The sequence below is a fragment of the Anomaloglossus baeobatrachus genome, chromosome 4 (genome assembly GCF_048569485.1).
Source record: "Anomaloglossus baeobatrachus isolate aAnoBae1 chromosome 4, aAnoBae1.hap1, whole genome shotgun sequence".
Lineage (NCBI taxonomy): Eukaryota > Metazoa > Chordata > Amphibia > Anura > Aromobatidae > Anomaloglossus > Anomaloglossus baeobatrachus.
In genome coordinates this window covers 643,541,319-643,560,410 of record NC_134356.1, presented here as the reverse complement: position 1 = coordinate 643,560,410, position 19,092 = coordinate 643,541,319, and the positions used below count along the sequence as shown (strand labels likewise).

Below are 19,092 nucleotides of genomic sequence, written 5' to 3'. Positions count from 1 at the left end.
CAGTGGACGGAGTCTCACCACTCCAGGATCTCCGCGGTACATATTCCCGGCGTGGAAAATTGGGCGGCCAACTATCTCAGCAGACAGGGTCTGGCGTCCGGCGAATGGTCTCTCAACAGAGAGGTTTTCGAACAGATCTGCCACAGATGGGGGACTCCGTATGTGGACCTGATGGCCTCGCGGTTCAACAATCAAGTCCCACTGTTCATGTCCCGTTACCACGACCAGCAGGCGCTGGGAGTCGACGCTCTCATTCTTCCGTGGAATCAGTTCAGACTTCCATTCATCTTCCCACCGCTTCCACTGATCCCAAGAGTCCTCAAGAAAATCAAGGCAGAGGGCATTCCAGTGATTCTCATCGCCCCAGATTGGCCCAGGCGAGCGTGGTTCGCAGAACTCGCACAGCTCGTCGCAGACACCCCATGGCGGCTTCCAGATCGGCCAGACCTGCTGTCTTCCATCAAAATTCAGGGGTTCTCAATTTGACGGCATGGCTCTTGAATCCTGGCTATTAGCTCAGTCAGGCTTTGCTCCAGGAGTGATACAGACTATGATCAGGGCTCGAAAGCCTTCATCGTCAAAGATCTACTACCGCACCTGGAAAGCCTTTTTTCAGTGGTGTGAGGTCAACGGAAATCTCTCCCCGCTAGTTCTGTCACTACCGACGCTTCTAGCGTTCCTTCAGGCAGGGTTACAAGCGGGTCTCTCGCTGGCAACGATCAAGGGGCAGGTTTCCGCCCTGTCTGTTCTTTTCCAGAGAAATCTAGCATCACGTCCACAGGTCAAGACGTTCATCCAAGGAGTCGCCCATCTGAATCCGTCCTATCGGGCTCCGCTAGAACCTTGGGATCTTAATTTGGTTTTAGGATCCCACCAACTGGCTCCATTTGAACCACTAAAAGAATCCTCATTCTCACACTTGTCCTGGAAAGTGGTCTTTTTGGTGGCGGTCACTTCAATCAGGAGAACGTCTGAACTGGCAGCTCTTTCGTGCCGTTCTCCTTTTCTTGTTTTTCACCAGGACAAGGTCGTCCTGCGCCTGTCTCCCGCGTTCCTGCCGAAGGTGGTGTCTCCTTTTCACCTGAATGAAGAGATCGTGCTTCCATATTTTTGTCCGCCACTCACTCGCTCCCTGGAGAGGTCACTGCACACTCTGGACTTAGTGCGACCGCTCAGGACTTACGTCTCAAGAACTGCGCCGTTCCGCAAATCAGACTACTTGTTCGTCCTGCCTTCTGGTTCCAAGAAGGGCATGCCGGCGTCCAAGGCTACCATTGCCAGATGGATCAGGTCAGCCATTTCGGAGTCCTACCGAATCAGGTACAAGTACACTCCGAGGGGAGTAAGAGCCCATTCCACCTGGGCAGTTGGGGCGTCTTGGGCAATCAGACACCAGGCTTCAGCCGAGCAAGTCTGCAAAGCCGCCACGTGGTCCAGTCTTCATACCTTTACCAGGTTTTACAAGGTCCACACCCAGGCATCAGCAGATGCCTGCCTTGGGAGAAAGGTGTTGCAGACGGCCGTCGCTCACCTCTAAAAAGGTAGTAAACTTTGGACAGAGCTTTCCTACAGAAGGTTTGTGTTTTCTTTGGATCTGTAGGACTGCTTATGTACCCACCCAGGGACTGCTTTTGGACGTCCCATGGTCCTGTGTCCCCCAATGAAAGCGATAGAAGGATTTTTGTGTACTCACCGTAAAATCTCTTTCTCTGAGTCTTCATTGGGGGACACAGCACCCACCCTGTTTGGATTGTGAGGTCTTCATTTGCCGGATGTTCCCGGTATATACGTGTCCATAAGGCACTGTGTTTCACCACACGTTGTTTTTTCTCTTTGTATTACATTGTTTAGTTATGGTTGTTCAGTTCTCTCCTACTACTGCTTTTACACTAAAACTGGCATAGATCCACCTCCGGCTCGGGGTGTATACTGCCAGGGAGGAGTTAACTCTTTTTATGTTCACTTAGTGTCAGCCTCCTAGTCACAGCAGCATACACCCCATGGTCCTGTGTCCCCCAATGAAGACTCAGAGAAAGAGATTTTACGGTAAGTACACAAAAATCCTTCTTTTTTGGACGTTGCTCTCCCGCTGTGAAGCACACATCGCTGTGTTTGACAGCGAGAGACCAACGATCTGAAGGTGCAGGGAGCAGGGAGTCGGCTTCTGACAGCCTGCGGTAAGCTGTAACCAGGGTAAATATCGGGTAACCAAGCGAAGCGCTTTGCTTGGTTACCCGATATTTACCTTGGTTACTAGCGTACGCCGCTCTCAGGCTGCCAGTGCCGGCTCCCTGCACACGTAGCTGGAGTACACATCGGGTAAATAAGCAAAGCGGTTTGCTTATTAACCCAATGTGTACTCTGGCTACGAGTGCAGGGAGCCAGCGGTAAGCGGTGTGCGCTGGTAACCAAGGTAAATATCGGGTAACCAAGCGCTTGGTTACCCGATATTTACCTTAGTTACCAAGCGCAGCATCGCTTCCACGCGTCACTGGTGGCTGGGGGCTGGTCACTGGTTGCTTGTGAGATCTGCCTGATTGACAGCTCACCAGCGACTATGTAACGACGCAGCAGCGATCCTGACCAGGTCAGATCGCTGGTGGGATCGCTGGAGCGTTGCTAAAGTGTGACGGTACCTTTACTGGTTAGCCCTGTGTGTGAATGCACTTTAGATATACAAGTTACTGTAAAGGAGATTACTTTTAATTTATTCAATAAAATACATGTTTTTAATATTAATGATACTGGTCTGTGCGCCGCTTTGACTCTCACAAATAGAGGATTATTTCCTACTGTTTCGTTGGAATGTTTTTGAAATATATATTATCAGAGACACTTTAACATAGGGATTTTTTTGATGGAATGCTACAAACTAGAATGTAGCAGTGGTCGGTCTCCTTGGTAACCAGATGAAAACAAAGTACATGATATCGCTAGAACAGCAGCAAGTTTTAATAAACAGTAAATTGCAAAAGTGATGTTTTTACAATCACTATCCGACAATATTCATCTGTAATTATGAGAATAGCTCTTTAAATGCATGTATTTTGGACTAAAAATCATTTTCTTTATCGTTCCTTATGGGAGACCCAAACCATGGGTGTATAGCTTCTGCCTCCAGAGGACACACAAAGTACTACACTAAAAGTGTAGCTCCTCCCTCCGAGCATATACACTCCCCGGATGACAAATCCAACCAGTTCAATGCTTTGTGTTCAGGATCCTGCCGGACGGAGCGATGACCCCCCAGGGACCTGGCACCTGCGTCTCAAGCTAAGTACTGAGACGTTATTACCACAGAAAGTGGTCTTTCTAGGGGTCCCTTGTACTTTATTTGTGGGGGAGAATGTGTTATATGTATGTTTTAACATTTCCGGCCGGTTCTCCAGTTTTCACTGGAGAACCGCGCCGATGGTGCCTGCACGCTGGCCGCATGTTTAAATCTAGGCCCCGGCTTCGCCTGAGGCCTAGTTTCGATTCTATGTCAGTCAGTGCAGTGAGACAGGGTGGCTCCGCCCACCGGCTGCTCAGCACAGGGAAGCGACACTCCTCACTGAGGAAAGCTTCCCTCCCCTGTATGCCTCATTGGCCCTCCGTCCTGCTCTCAGAGTAGGCCCCGCCCCCTCTCCTTGCTGCACAGCGTTCTAGGGCACAGAGATCAATGTCTGCAAACACATTGTGACAAATGGGGGCCTGGGACAGAGCCCCCAGTTCTGGGGGATCTGGAGGACACAGAGATGCCCCTATGTTAAACAGTCTGGCAAGCCACAACCTCCGGTTGTGCAGCTGCTTATACACTCTGTTTATATACTCTGCTGGGGTTTTTTTTCCGAAAAGCCCCCACTTCTGGGGAATCTGGAGGGCACAGAGATGTTATGTTAAACGGTCTGGCAAGCCACAACCTCTGGTTGTGCTGCTGCTTATATACTCTGTTTATATACTCTGCTGGGGGTCTTTCTGGACAGAGCCCCCACTTCTGCAGCATGTCTCATATCAGTGCAGGGCTGCAAGGCTGTTTTTTATTATGCACCGCATGTTGACTCGTACTGTCTGTACCGAGCACATAACCACATTGTGATGCCTGCTCTGACATAGTGGTGCCTCAGCCTGGAGGCTTATCCCCAGTGGTCCCTCCGGCTGCTCCGGCTCCGGGGTAGAATCCCTCTCTCCAGGGGACAGCTGTCCCGGACACTGCTGAGCATGCATCAGCCCCCTTCTCAGGGCGCTTCTGCTGCTACGGCTCGCTCAGCAAAGCTCACAGAGGATTCTTCATCTGGGAGCCCGTCCTCCTAAAATGGAGACGCAGGGTCCCCTTTCCCTCCTCGCCCCGCGGCTCTGGTTCACGAGCTGACTCGCAGGACAAGGAGGATGCCTTACTGGGGGCTCGGACGCTCTCCATGTACCCCATTGATCTGTCCGAAAGTGACGCAGATGCTAATGATTTGATTGCGTCCATTATATTTGTACTGGACCTCAATCCGCCTGTATCAGGGGAGCACCCCTCTTTGGCAGAAAAGCATCAGTATACCTTGCCTAAGAGAACAAGGAGTGTGTTCCTTATCCACTCCAGCATTCAGGTCACTGTGACCAAGCCCAGAGCCTGTCCTGACAGACGCTTCCCAGAGCGTGGTTCTGATGACTGTTTCCCCCTTCCACCAGTGGTGGTCAAGGAGTGGGCTCATTCACCAAGGGTGGACCCTCCGGGCTCTAGACTTTCAGCCCGGACAGTTGTATCAGTGGCTGACGGCACCTCTCTGAGGATCCCACTGTCCGCCAGGTTGTCCTTCTGGCCAAATCTATATATGAGGCGGCAGGGGCCTCGTTCTCCCCATCTTTTGCAGCAGTGCGGGCTCTCAAAGCCATCTCTGCTTCTCGGGAGGAGATGCATTCCCTCACCAGAGCCTTTATGCCCGAATTGGTTGCCTTAACTTCCAGGCTTCAGTCTTTTCATCCTATAGCTGGAGACTGTCTCCGCACTGCGGTGGCCTCGGCTACTTCCCTCGCTATCCGCAGGTTCCTGTGGCTTCGAGAGTGGAAGGCAGATGCTTCTTAAGAAGTTCCTTGCTGGACTCCCTTTTGCTGGGACCAGTCTATTCGGTGAACAACTGGATGAAATTATTAAGGAAGCTTTTGGCAGGAAGAGTACTTCCATGCCACAACCCAGGAAACCTTCCAGGGCAGGAACCAGTCGAGGTTTCGTTCCTTTCGTTTCCTCTAACTGGTCGTCCTCTAAGCCCTCGGCCTCGTCCACTAACTCAGCCAAGGTCCGTAAACCAACTGGCGCATGAAGCCGCGTCCTAACTCTTGATTATCTGGCCGCGCCAGTAACGTCCTTGGTCGGTGGCAGGCTCTCCCTCTTGGGCGACGTGTGGTTTCAACACGTCTTCGATCAGTGGGTGTGGGTTACCATCTCCCACAGCTACAGAATAGAATTCTATTCAGCCGCCAAACAGATTTTTTCTGACAACTCCCCCCTGCTCCAAGGCCGCCGCCTTCTCACAGGCCATGGCATTCTTGCAGGCCAATGGAGTAATTGTACCAGTTCCCGACTGGGAACGGTTCTGAGATTTCTACTCAAATCTCTTCCTAGTCCCCGAAAAGGACGGTGCTTTCCGACCTGGATCTCAAGCTGCTCAACAAGCATGTCAGGTGCGGCAATTTTGCATGGAATCTCTGCGATCAGTCAATGACCCAAGGAGATTTCTTAGCATCCATCGACATCAGAGATGTCTCTCTGCATGGGCCATTCGCAGTTTCACACCAGCGTTGGCTACGTTTTGTAATCGGAGAGGAACATTTCCAATTCGTGGCTCTCCCCTTTGGGTTAGCCACGGCCCCTCGTGTATTCACCAGTTGCGGTTCTGCTCCTCCAGGGGTTGGTAGTGATTCCTTACCTGGACGCCCTTCTAGTCAGGGCTTCATCCAGTGCAGACTGTCAGCGGAGTGTCTCGCTCACTCTCGCCACGCTTGAAAGTCCACTCTGACCCCGACCCAGGAACTTACGTACCTAGGGATGCAATTCGAGACTCTGCTGGCACTTGTGAAGCTGCCCTTAGTCAAACAGCAGTCTCTTCATCTGGCGGTTCGCTCTCTGCTGAGGCTCCGCCGTCATTCCATCAGGCACCTCATGCAGGTGCTGGGTCAGATGGTGGCGTCAATAGAAGCGGTTCCCCTTGCCAGTTCCATCTGCGTCCCCTGCAGCTGGACATTTTCCGCTGTTGGGACAAGGGACTTCTTCCTTGCACAGGCTGGTGGCTCTGTCGCCACAGACCAGGAGCTCTCTTTAAGTGGTGGCTTCGGCCCCTCTCTCTGTTCCAGGGACGCTCCTTTCTGGCCCCGTCATGGGTGATTCTCACCACGGATGCCAGTCTATCCGGCTGGGGAACAGTGTTTCTCCACCACCGAGCACAGGGCACTTGGACTCCGTCCGAATCAGCCCTCTCGATCAATGTGCTGGAAATCAGGGCTGTAGTCCTAGGACTCGCAGCCGCCTAGCAATGTTGGAAGTTCAACATATCCTTCAGTGGACGGAGGACTCCAAGTCCACCATATCCGCAGTCCACATCCCAGGCGCAGAAAACTGGGAGGCAGATTATCTCAGCCGTCAAACTGTGGACAGCGGCGAGTGAGCCCTGCGTCCGGCAGTGTTCCGGTCAATTTAGCAGGCGGGGCACTCCGGGAGTGGATCTAATGGCATCCCGGCACAACAACAAGGTCCCGGTTTACGTGGCTCGCTCCCACGATCCTCAGGCCTTTGCAGCGGACGCGCTGGTACCAGATTGGTCCCAGTTCCGTCTGGCCTACGTGTTTCCCCCTCTAGCTCTCTTGCCCAGAGTCCTGCGCAAGATCAAAATGGAGGGCCGTCGGGTCGTACTCATCGCCCCAGGCCCAGGCGAGCTTGGTTCCCAGACCTGCTCCGTCTGTTCGTAGAGGTGCTGTGGCATCTCCCGGACCGGCCAGACGTTCTCTCAGAGGGTCCGTTTTCCACAACAATTCTGCGGCTCTCAGATTGACGGCGTGGCTCTTGAGCCCTGAATCCTTATGGCTTCAGGCATTCCTTCCGAGGTCATCTTCACTATGACTCAGGCTCGGAAGTCTTCCTCGGCCAGGTTTTACCTCAGGACTTGGAGAATTTTCCTGTCCTGGTGTCGTTCTTCCGGCCATGCTCCTTGGCCGTTTTTTCCTTGCCGACCATCCTGTCCTTTCTACAGTCCGGCAAGGGACAGGTCTCGGCTCTGTCAGCGGCGTATCGCCCGACTGGCCCAGGTGCGCACCTTCATGCAGGGCGCATCTCACATCATTCCGCCTTACCGGCGGTCTCTGGATCCCTGAGACCTTTCTTTGGTCCTCATGGCCTTACAGAAACCCCCCTTTGAGCCTCTTAGGGAGGTTTCGTTGTTTAGTCTTTCACAGAAAGTGGTTTTTCTGGTGGCCATAATTTCTCTCAGGAGAGTCTCTTATTTGACTGTGCTCTCTTCGGAGTCACCCTTTTTGGTTTTTTTCACCAAGACAAGGTGGTTCTCCATCCAACTCCGGGCCTTCTCCCTAAGGTGGTGTCTCCGTTCCACCTTAACCAGGACACTTCATTGTCTTCCCTTTGTTCGGCCCCTGTGCATCGCTTTGAGAAAGCGTTGCATGCTTTAGATTTGGTGCGGACGCTCCGGATCTATGTGTCACGCACCGCTGTTTTTTTAGGCGGTGCACCTCTCTTTTTGTGCTGACCACAGGTCAGCGCAAGGGTCTCTCGGCTTCTAAACCGACCCTAGCTCATTGGATTAGGTCGGCCATATCCGATGCCTACCTATGTTCTCAGATGCCTCCCCCGCCAGGGATTAAGGCGCACTCGACCAGAGCTGTCGGTGCCTCTTGGGCTACGGCTCAGCAGGTCTGTCAGGCTGCCACTTGGTCTAGTCTGCACACCCTTTCGAAGCACTACCAAGTGCATGCTCATGCTTCGGCAGATGCGAGCTTGGGCAGACGCATCCTTCGAACGGCTGTCGCCCATTTGTGAAGTTAGGTTTCGCCTACTTCTCAGTTTCTGTTTATTTCCCACCCATGGACTGCTTTGAGACGTCCCATGGTTTGGGTCTCCCATAAGGAACGATAAAGAAAAAGAGAATTTTGTTTACTTACCGTAAATTCTTTTTCTTATAGTTCCGACATGGGAGACCCAGCACCCTCCCTGTTGCCTGTTGGCAGCTTTCTTGTTCCGTGTGTTTTCACCGGCTGTTGTTGTAGACAGAAGTTCCGGTTATTCCGGGTTTTACTCTATCTCTACTTATGGGTGGATGTCCTCCTTCAGCTTTGGCACTAAACTGGTTGGATTTGTCATCCGGGGAGTGTATATGCTCGGAGGGAGGAGCTACACTTTTAGTGTAGTACTTTGTGTGTCCTCTGGAGGCAGAAGCTATACACCCATGGTTTGGGTCTCCCATGTCGGAACTATAAGAAAAAGAATTTACGGTAAGTAAACAAAATTCTCTTTTTTGCAATCGGGTTCCATTGCCAATTTTGCACCGTTTGCCTTGTTTAGTCTCTGTGTCCCACTGTCTATTGCAGCCTGAAAAAGGAGTTCACTGAGAATCTGCCAGTGAGCTCATTCTGACGAGAGAGTTTATAATTCTCCTCTTTCTTCTTTTGAGCTCCATTATGCTAATTCATGAACGTGTGTGTTGATCCAACCTTTGTGGTTATAAAACTAAGAAGATAAAAGTTATAAGCTCTCCTGTCAGAACAAGCTCACTGATGGGTTCTCAGTCACCTCATTTTTCAGCCTGCGATAAACTGCAGAATAGAAAGGCTATAGAAGGAAAACAGTGACATTTGTTTAGCGAAATTTAAGCCAAAAAGTGCATTTATTTACAGCGTAACTGTTTTTAATTTTTATTTCATAAATCCTTAATACACATGAGAATGAGACACTTTGTAATATATTGTAGCAGATAAATCTGCTTCTTTTCCCTCCTGGTCTGATCATTCACTTTGTGCAGTGAATACAGATATTCCCTTTATTGAAATAAGAGATGGGTCTCGGTGTTCATAACGTCCTATGGAGAAGTGTAACTGTTGTTTCAGGAGAATTTGCAGCATATTGTCTGTGTCTGCTTGTAGCTCCACCCTCTGGCCCCTCCCTCTACCTCTAGTTTCTGCCTCTGTCTCCAACTCCTCCCTCTACCTCTAGTTTCTGCCTCTGTCTCCAACTCCTCCCTCTACCTCTAGCTCCTCTGTATGCCTCCAGCTCCTCTACCTGCCTCTTGCTCCCTCGGTCTGCCTCTTGCTCCCTCGGTCTGCCTCTTGCTCCCTCGGTCTGCCTCTTGCTCCCTCGGTCTGCCTCTTGCTCCCTCGGTCTGCCTCTTGCTCCCTCGGTCTGCCTCTTGCTCCCTCGGTCTGCCTCTTGCTCCCTCGGTCTGCCTCTTGCTCCCTCGGTCTGCCTCTTGCTCCCTCGGTCTGCCTCTTGCTCCCTCGGTCTGCCTCTTGCTCCCTCGGTCTGCCTCTTGCTCCCTCGGTCTGCCTCTTGCTCCCTCGGTCTGCCTCTTGCTCCCTCGGTCTGCCTCTTGCTCCCTCGGTCTGCCTCTTGCTCCCTCGGTCTGCCTCTTGCTCCCTCGGTCTGCCTCTTGCTCCCTCGGTCTGCCTCTTGCTCCTCCCTTTGGCTCTAGCTCCTCCTTTCTTCCTCCTCCATAGAATCTTGTGAGCACCAACTCTCACCTTTTATCTCAGTATATTTTTCATGGGAAAATTGGATGATTTATATGCATGAATTGAGAGGAGGAGAAAGCAGATTTCTCTGGTGAGATAGATCACAGAGTTGCTTATTGATTTATGAAATAAAAATTATATGATGAGTACACTAGTAGGGGTCTCGTCACCCAGTCCCCCACTAATAAAAACTTGTGACCTGTCAAAAGTTGTGAGAAACATCAGTTATAATTTAATGGGGTTGTCACAAATCTATCCACAGGATGGATGATAAATATATGGGTTCTGACTGCTGAGCCTGAGACCCCTACTTATCTCAAGAACAGGGTGAATGGAGCAGTACTGAGCATGTGCGACCACCACTCCTATAGACTATGAACAATGGTCACCAAAAGAAAGCAGACACCCCCTAAAAGAATCGCACTTACCAGACCCCAAAAAATTAGAGTTGGCAAGTGAATGGGCTCTCACTTTCAGATCTGTGTCATGGTCAGGTCCCCCTGTGTTCTACAGAGGTTGGCTCCCCCTGGTGACTGGAAGCAGTATCACTCGCGCAGAGTGATACTGGTATCCGATCTGTTTGTGAGAGCTGCTGTGCAATTCTGCTGTAACGAGTAGGGACCTGACAGCGACGCAGATCTCTCTGTGAGAACCCATCCCCCATCGGCACTATCCAACTGTAATTATTCGGGGTCTGGTGAGTGCAATTTTTTTTTTTGGAGGGGTGCTTTCTTTTGGGGTCTGCTCTCTTTGATGAAGAGTCCTGCTGTATTCTTTAGCTTTGATAGCTGCTTGGACACTTCCATATGGAACCACAACTAGGGCTTATTTTTGTAGTACAATTTTTTTTTTTAAGCACACTCAAAAAAGCCCCCCAAATTCTTCTAGGGCTTTTTTTTTTTGGAGTAGGGCTTATATTTTAAGCATTCTCAAAAAAGCCACAAAAATCCTACTAGGGCTTATTTTCGGGGAAACGGTGTAGTTATGATATAATGGGGCTCAATTCCTATCTTTGCTTTGGGGTCCCATGATGACTCGTTTTGCCTCTGGGCATAAATGTATCCCTAAATTGATCATCTTACGCCCTTTATTTGACAGTAATGGATATCTCCGACGTGATCCACGGAAAGGTAGATGACGAGGAGAAGCAACATTTTGTCCCTTATCATCCGTAAGTCAAAAGTCTATTAAAATGCAAAAACTTGCTCTCCAAATGCTGGTTATATACACGCACATGTTTCTCATCAGGATGGCCAAGGACAATTCTATCAGTCCGCGGCCGCTCATCATGTCTCCTCTGAGCAGCTCCCGGGTATTGGCCGAGAATGAACCACTAACCACCATCTACAACAAGGTGATCGCAGCCAAGGAAGTCAGCCACAAGGGGCAGGGTATGGACGCTCTTACAGGCTGGGGTGAACCAAAGGAAACCCCGTAAAACCCTTCCAAAAATGTTCAGTTCCATTATATCCTATGTAATGTGCTCTTTCTTTAAAATTACTCTCAAGAAAAAACCTCCTAAGCAATTTTCTTCCATCGTCTTGATGACTTTTTTTTTATTATTTTTTATTTTTTTACTTAATGCAGTAATTTAGAAAGCTTGGCCAAAATCTGTACATGTGCACAAACAGACACAGGTTGTTTATGCATGGTCTGGTTATAGAAGTTAAGTTAAAGGGAACAATAACATTCTGTAATTTTTTTTTCCCAAAATGTCTGCATATTTCAAATTGTCCACATTTTTCTGAAAAAGCCATCTGTTTACAACAGTCAGCCTGTTTTGGGCAGTCCTCCTGTTTTTCTGGGCAGTCCTCCTGTTTTTCTGGGCAGTCCTCCTGTTTTTCTGGGCAGTCCTCCTGTTTTTCTGGGCAGTCCTCCTGTTTTTCTGGGCAGTCCTCCTGTTTTTCTGGGCAGTCCTCCTGTTTTTTTGGGCAGTCCTCCTGTTTTTTGGGCAGTTCTCCTGTTTTTTGGGCAGTTCTCCTGTTTTTTGGGCAGTCCTCCTGTTTTTTGGGCAGTCCTCCTGTTTTTTGGGCAGTCCTCCTGTTTTTTTGGGCAGTCCTCCTGTTTTTCTGGGCAGTCCTGTTTTTCTGGGCAGTCCTGTTTTTCTGGGCAGTCCTGTTTTTCTGGGCAGTCCTGTTTTTCTGGGCAGTCCTGTTTTTCTGGGCAGTCCTGTTTTTCTGGGCAGTCGTTTTTCTGGGCAGTCCTGATTTTCTGGGCAGTCCTCCTGTTTTTTGTCCAGTCCTTCTGTTTTGCAGTCCTGTTTTTTCAGCCGGTTCTTCTGATTTTTCGACCGGTCCTCCTGTTGTTTTTTTTTCGGCCGGACCTCCTGCTTTCTCGGCCGGACCTCCTGCTTTTTCGGCCGGACCTCCTGGTTTTTCGGCCGGACCTCCTGCTTTTTCGGCCGGACCTCCTGCTTTTTCGGCCGGACCTCCTGCTTTTTCGGCCGGACCTCCTGCTTTTTCGGCCGGACCTCCTGCTTTTTCGGCCGGACCTCCTGCTTTTTCGGCCGGACCTCCTGCTTTTTCGGCCGGACCTCCTGCTTTTTCGGCCGGACCTCCTGTTTTTTCGGCCGGACCTCCTGCTTTTTCGGCCGGTCCTCCTGCTTTTTCGGCCGGACCTCCTGCTTTCTCGGCCGGACCTCCTGCTTTCTCGGCCGGACCTCCTGCTTTCTCGGCCGGTCCTCCTGCTTTCTCGGCCGGTCCTCCTGCTTTCTCGGCCGGTCCTCCTGCTTTCTCGGCCGGTCCTCCTGCTTTCTCGGCCGGTCCTCCTGCTTTCTCGGCCGGTCCTCCTGCTTTCTCGAGCGGGGCCGCATATCTTTGTCATTGTCTTACTGCTTTTATTAAAAGGTTCTTCGGTAGTTCCATATCAATGATGTATCTACTCGGTTCATCTGGCTCCATGGTGGTTTTGAGTAGCCATTAACTCTGGTGATTTTCCAAGGGGACATAGTTGGATGATAATTGCCAAAATTTTGAAATGGTTGTCATTTTCCTCAATATGCATAAACCATTTATTTTCTTGTAAGGAAACGTTGAAGGGATTTTCCTACAAACAGCATTAATTTTAATCAATAGATCTTGGAATAATAATAATTTCCACAATTGGATGTGATTTAAAAAAAATGTTCCTGTGCTGAGATACTCTTATAATAATATTTTTTTTCTATAGCGCCAACATATGCCGCAGCGCTTTACAATTTCAGAGGTTCATATACAAATAATCATAAGGAACAGTTATAGAAGATACAATAATTAAGGCAAAAATAATGATGACCCTGCCCGTAAAAGCTTACAATCTACAATGAGGTGGGGGTGACAAGGTACAGGTGCCTATTTACAATGACGGTCCAGCCATCTTGAAGAAATGGGGTTAGATAAGGCTGCATGAGCCGGTCACCAGCCAGTCTTTAAGATGCTTTTGGGTGCAAAGAAGTCTGATAGAGAGGTATGTTATGAGAAATAGTGGAGGGGCTGTATATGAATTGATGTGGATTAGGGAAGGTGATAGGCCGCCCTAAAAAGATGTGTTTTTAAGGAGCGTTTGAAGCTGTATAAATTGTGGTTTGTCCTAGTTTCTTGGGGTAGAGCATTCCAGAGAATTGGTGCAGCTCGGGAGAAGTCTTGGACCTGGGAGTGGGAGGTTCGGATTAGTGCGGATGTTAGTTGAAAGTTTCTTGCTGAGCGTAGGGAAGGAGTAGGGTGATAGAAAGAGTTGAGGGTGGAGATGTAGGGGGTGCCGCAGTGTGGAGACCTTTGTGGGTGAGAAGAAGTAATTTACATTGGATCCTATAATGTATGGGCAGCCAGTGCAATGACTGGCAGAGAGCAGAAGTGATTAGCCAGATAGGTGACCCTGGCTGCAGCATTAAGGATGGACTGTAGAGGAGAGAGTCTAGTGAGGGGGAGGCCAATTAATAGAGAGTTGCAGTAGTCAAGGTGGGAGTGGATCAGGGCCACGGTGAGGGTTTTTGTGGTTTCCATGGTGGGAAAGGGCTGGATTTTAGAGATGCTTTTCAGTGCAAGGCACAAGAGCCATATATTTTGAATGTATTAGCTGTTGGTGAAACGCTTATTAACCCAATAACTATTTTTGCCAACCCCCCCACCACTCACATACACGACTTATCTGCCTTCAGAATTAAGGATTGGGCATATCAAAATTCAAAATGCTTGATTCTTTGGGGAATAGCCAGATACCACCATACTCTCTAAATTGTGAGCAGATATTGCTAATATTGATCTGATACATCTGTAATGGGATTGAATAAAGACCTATCACAAGTCCACATCAATGGATATTCGTCTAAAACGTCCTCCAGATTGTTGTAGACCTAAGGACTTTCAGGTTTCCTGGTGAGAACCCAAGTAGATATGATCAGGGATATGCTGTGTAGATCTCAATAGACCTTTCCGTTATTTGTTTCCTTGGTCTCAGGACTCTGGATTTCTCTGAAGCTTCTTCCTGGAGACTTGAACCAAGTACAGAAGGAATATTCCCATCTGGTGGACAGATCTACCGCTGTCGCCCGGAAGATGGGTTTCCCAGAGATCATCCTGCCCGGTATATATTAGCGCGTTGGCCCATACTTTGTTATCATACCAGTCTATGACACATTTCTCCGTTCTCATCTTACAGGAGATGTTCGGAACGACATTTATATCACTCTGATCCACGGGGAGTTTGACAAGGGCAAGAAGAAAACTCCAAAAAATGTGGAGGTGACGATATCTGTCCATGACCACGATGGTAATTTACTGGAGGTACAATCTGGGCTTCACACATTATGGATTTTTTTTTTCCTGGTGCCAAGAAGGAGCTCTTCAGACTGTGTATTCGTTCTAGAAAGCCATCATTCCCGGAGCTGGACAGGAAGGACTACCCGAGTATAAATCTGTGGTGTACTATCAAGTCAAGCAGCCCAGCTGGTACGAGACGGTCAAGGTTAGTCATCTGTTCTATGCTCATAGAGTACCGAGCACCCGAGCATGGTAGTGCTCATTCATCACTAGTTACGAGTACCGAGCACGGTAGTGCCGGTTCATCACTAGTTACAAGTACCGAGCATCCGAGCATGGTAGTGCTCACTCATCACTAGTTACGAGTACCGAGCACCCGAGCATGGTAGTGCTCACTCATCACTAGTTACGAGTACCGAGCACCCGAGCATGGTAGTGCTCATTCATCACTAGCTACGAGTACCGAGCACGGTAGTGCCGGTTCATCACTAGTTACAAGTACCGAGCATCCGAGCATGGTAGTGCTCATTCATCACTAGCTACGAGTACCGAGCACGGTAGTGCCGGTTCATCACTAGTTACAAGTACCGAGCATCCGAGCATGGTAGTGCTCACTCATCACTAGTTACGAGTACCGAGCACCTGAGCATGGTAGTGCTCACTCATCACTAGTTACGAGTACTGAGCACCCGAGCATGGTAGAACTCGCTCATCACTAGTTAGGAGTACGGAGCACCAGAGCATGGTAGTGCCCGCTCATCACTAGTTATGAGTACCGAGCACCCGAGCATGGTAGTGCCCACTCATCACTAATAATAATATTCCTGATACTCTGTGCGGCACAAGCAGATGAGACATACTGGACACCACGATCACGTCTTTCTGGGTGGAGCAGAAGAAGAAGGTCTCGTCCTCCGCACAGTGACTGCCGTAGTGTCTGGTCTGCACCTTCACAGTGATATTTATGTGTAATTTTCCGCATTCTCAGGAGGGGCCGCTCTGTTATGTTGGCAGCTGCTGTGCCAGCGGATTCCTCTCCCTCCTGCAAGACAGCCGGCATACAGGAAAATAGTACAATCAAGGATCTCATAGGACGTCTATTGGCCTCTTAGGACATCTCCAGAAGTTTCTCCTATACCCTTTACCTAATGTATATAGTTCTGGAAAGAATTATTAACCCCTTAAGGACCTACCCCAATTTTTTTTTTTAATATTTGACTCCTTTGCAATTTACCCAAGTGTCTCCCATGTGTGAATGGTGCTCAGCCGCCTGCGTGCATGGATGACCCTCGTATCAGTACAGAAATTCTATACAAAAGCTGATCTTGGGGTTAAACAGAATTGGGGATTATTTTTGTCCATTCTTCTTGATGATACCTGACACCTATTCCAAATTTGTTGTGTCCCTCAGAATAACTAATACTGTGCATTTTTTGGGGAGATTTATTTATTTATTTATTTATTTTTTACAATGCTTTATTATTTTTTCTTTAATTGATATATATTTTTATTTATTTATATTTATTTTATTTTCTATATTTATTGAATTACTCTAAATGGGGAAGGTATGTGCCCCTCCATCCTCCATCCTCCACCTCTTTGATCTTTCCTGATCTCCTGTTCTACATCCATAGGCATTAATATGGAGTTGGCTCCTGTTGTAGCGATAACAGCTCCTACTTTTCTAGGAAGGTTTTCTACAAGATTTTGGAGGATTCTGTGGGAATTTTTTCCCCTTTGTCAAGAAGAGCATTTGTGAGGTCAGACCCTGATGTTGGGAGGAGGCCGGGCTCGCAATCTCCATACTAGGTGTTGGTTGGGGCTGAAGTCCGGGCTCTGAGTGGCCACTCATGTTCTTCTGACTCACCTCAGGGCCATGGGGTACTCAGTCCCGGGCCGTATATGTACGAGGATGCAGTGTCATGGGTGTGTAATGGCCGATGCCCTGTTCCGTGACCCTGTAGGTCACTTGAAAGGGGGTTATATACTGGGGAGATTAGAGAGTTTATGTTGTGACGCCACTTGCGGGTTGCGGCTAGGTAGTTGGAGCTGCCGCTGCACAGTTTATGGCCACTGGGGCTGGTGGTGATCGCAGCTTGGATGTTGGGCCCTCCGTAAGTAGGGCTGAGCCCCAGGGGGTGAATGATGGAGTTCGGCGTGGAAAGAAGGGAGACCACACGATGGGAATGCAGTGCAACTGGTGTTTACTCACAGCAGTGGTAATACTGGTTCACTGAAGACGTCTAGTTTCGACCTCTGGTCCCTTTATTCCCAGTGCCGGTGTGGTAACCTGGTGGCTTCTTTCCCCTGCACCCCTCACTGGTTGGTGGAACACCATGGCTTATAGCGTCTGGGGGTCCCCTCCTGTTTGTCGTTCGGTCTCTGGTCCGTACGGCGGGCAGTGTGAACCCTGTAGAGTCGTTGTTCTGTTCCAGCCCCTGGCTCTCTCGTTACTGCTGATGCCCTCGGACTCTTGGGTTAGTGAGGTCCTGGATGGTCCCCTCATTGTGCAGGTATTTGTCAGGAAGCCTGAAGTGTTCGCCTGACCTAGGGCCCTGGGCCCCGTCGGTGCTATGGTTCCAGGGGTACCTCGTCGTACCCTCCCTGGCAACCTCTCTCCTTCACCTGGTAGGTCACTGCTACACGACCCCGTCTGAAGACACGTCCGTCTCTTACCAATGTCACTACAGACTCCTGCTGTCTCACTCCTCCCCCCCCCCTGGTTGTCGTCTAGTGGACTGGATCGGCTCCATCCCTGGGTGGCCATCCATTGGGTCCCAAACTACTGAGTCACCAATGATTGGGAGAGGGAAACTGGGGATGTTTATGTGTTTTGATGTTACCGGCACTGGTCTTCCAGGTCCCTAGAAGTAGGCCCTGCATCTTTGACAGGGTGCAGTACCTTGTAGTGCCCTGACAGGTTCAGGGGCGCTACACTTCCACCAAACTCTCCCAACCATGTCTTTATGGATCTTTTGCTTCGGGTACAGTATTGGGGAACAGAAAAGAGCCTTCTCCAAACTGTTCTCACAAAGATAGAAGCAGGGGTGAGATTCAAATTTTTAACAGGTTCTCTGTAAATCCCGGCCACTTGAAAACCACACCCATTCTGTAACCACACCCATTCTGTAACCACACCCATTCTGTAACCACACCCATTCTGTAACCACACCCATTCTGTAACCACACCCATTATGTAACCACACCCATTATGTAACCACACCCATTATGTAACCACACCCATTATGTAACCACACCCATTTTATTAGCTACATCCATTTTCACGCACTTTCCTCAACCAAAAAATACAAGTAATTTAAAGTAGAATCTCTTTCCCCTTCTTACCTTCCTCTACCTTCACTGTCCAGCAAAAGTTGTTCCCGTCACTGTCAGTCTCATTGTATTAAATGGTTTTTCTACAATTTTTAAAAATTATTACTAAAAGAGCCCTGCTAAAATTGGAACGGACGACCTTTCCCATACAGATCCCATCCCATGTGCCTGCTTTTCCAGTGCAGATCCCATCCCATGTGGCTCCTTTCCCTTTACAGATCCCATCCTATATAGTATCTTTCCCTTGCAGAACCCATCCCATTATGGCCTCTTTCCCCTGCAGATCCCATCCCATTAGGGCCTCTTTCCCCTGCAGATCCCATCCCATTAGGGCCTCTTTCCTCTGCAGATCCCATCCCATTAGGGCCTCTTTCCTCTGCAGATCCCATCCCATTAGGGCCTCTTTCCCCTGCAGATCCCATCCCATTAGGGCCTCTTTCCCCTGCAAATCCCATCCCATTAGGGCCTCTTTCCCCTGCAGATCAGATCCCATTATGGCCTCTTTCCCCCTGCAGATCCCATCCCATTATGGCCCCTTTCCCTTGCAGATCCCATCCCATTATGGTCTCTTTCCCCTGCAGATCCCATTATGGCCTCTTTCCCCTGCAGATCCCATTATGGCCTCTTTCCCCTGCAGATCCCATTATGGCCTCTTTCCCCTGCAGATCCCATTATGGCCTCTTTCCCCCTGCAGATCCCATTATGGCCTCTTTCCCCCTGCAGATCCCATCATGGCCTCTTTCCCCTGCAGATCCCATCATGGCCTCTTTCCCCTGCAGATCCCATCATGGCCTCTTTCCCCTGCAGATCCCATCATGGCCTCTTTCCCCTGCAGATCCCATCATGGCCTCTTTCCCCTGCAGATCCCATCATGGCCTCTTTCCCCAGCAGATCCCGTCATGACCTTTTCCCCAGTAGATCCCATCATGGTCTCTTTCCCCTGCACATCTCATCCCATGTTCTCCTTTTCCCCCTGCAGTTCCTATCCCATATGGATCCTCTTCCCATATAGTTCCCATCTTATGCGGCTCCTCTCCCCTGCAGATTCTTGTCTCCCTTCATCTTTGGCTCACTGAGCACTTACCTGCTCCAAGCACTGGCGTCCTGTCCTCTGTCTTTCGTCCTCCATGGCACTCTGCACACTGATGCTGGCAGGCGGCAGCAGGAGGAGCTACCTCCTCACACTGCTGTGACCTCTGCAGCGTCAGCACGTCGCTGCACGCCGGGTCAGGGAGCAGACAGGCTCCACTGAACCCAGAAATGTGGCCTGTACAGAGGTACAGTGATTCCTTTGTGTTACTGTCTTAATGATACTAACACAAGTGAA

General features: G+C 49.6%; 1 protein-coding gene across 1 annotated transcript in view; it reads left to right on the top strand.

Moving 5' to 3' along the window:
• The window catches only part of DOCK5 (dedicator of cytokinesis 5), a 152,972-nt gene that overhangs the window by 56,634 nt on the left and 77,246 nt on the right, over positions 1-19,092 (top strand). Inside the window, exons 11-15 of the mRNA XM_075346467.1 lie at positions 10,795-10,867; positions 10,945-11,087; positions 14,131-14,256; positions 14,332-14,456; positions 14,539-14,637. Coding sequence (XP_075202582.1) covers positions 10,795-10,867; positions 10,945-11,087; positions 14,131-14,256; positions 14,332-14,456; positions 14,539-14,637 — 566 coding nt within the window. The remainder of the gene's footprint in view (positions 1-10,794; positions 10,868-10,944; positions 11,088-14,130; positions 14,257-14,331; positions 14,457-14,538; positions 14,638-19,092) is intronic.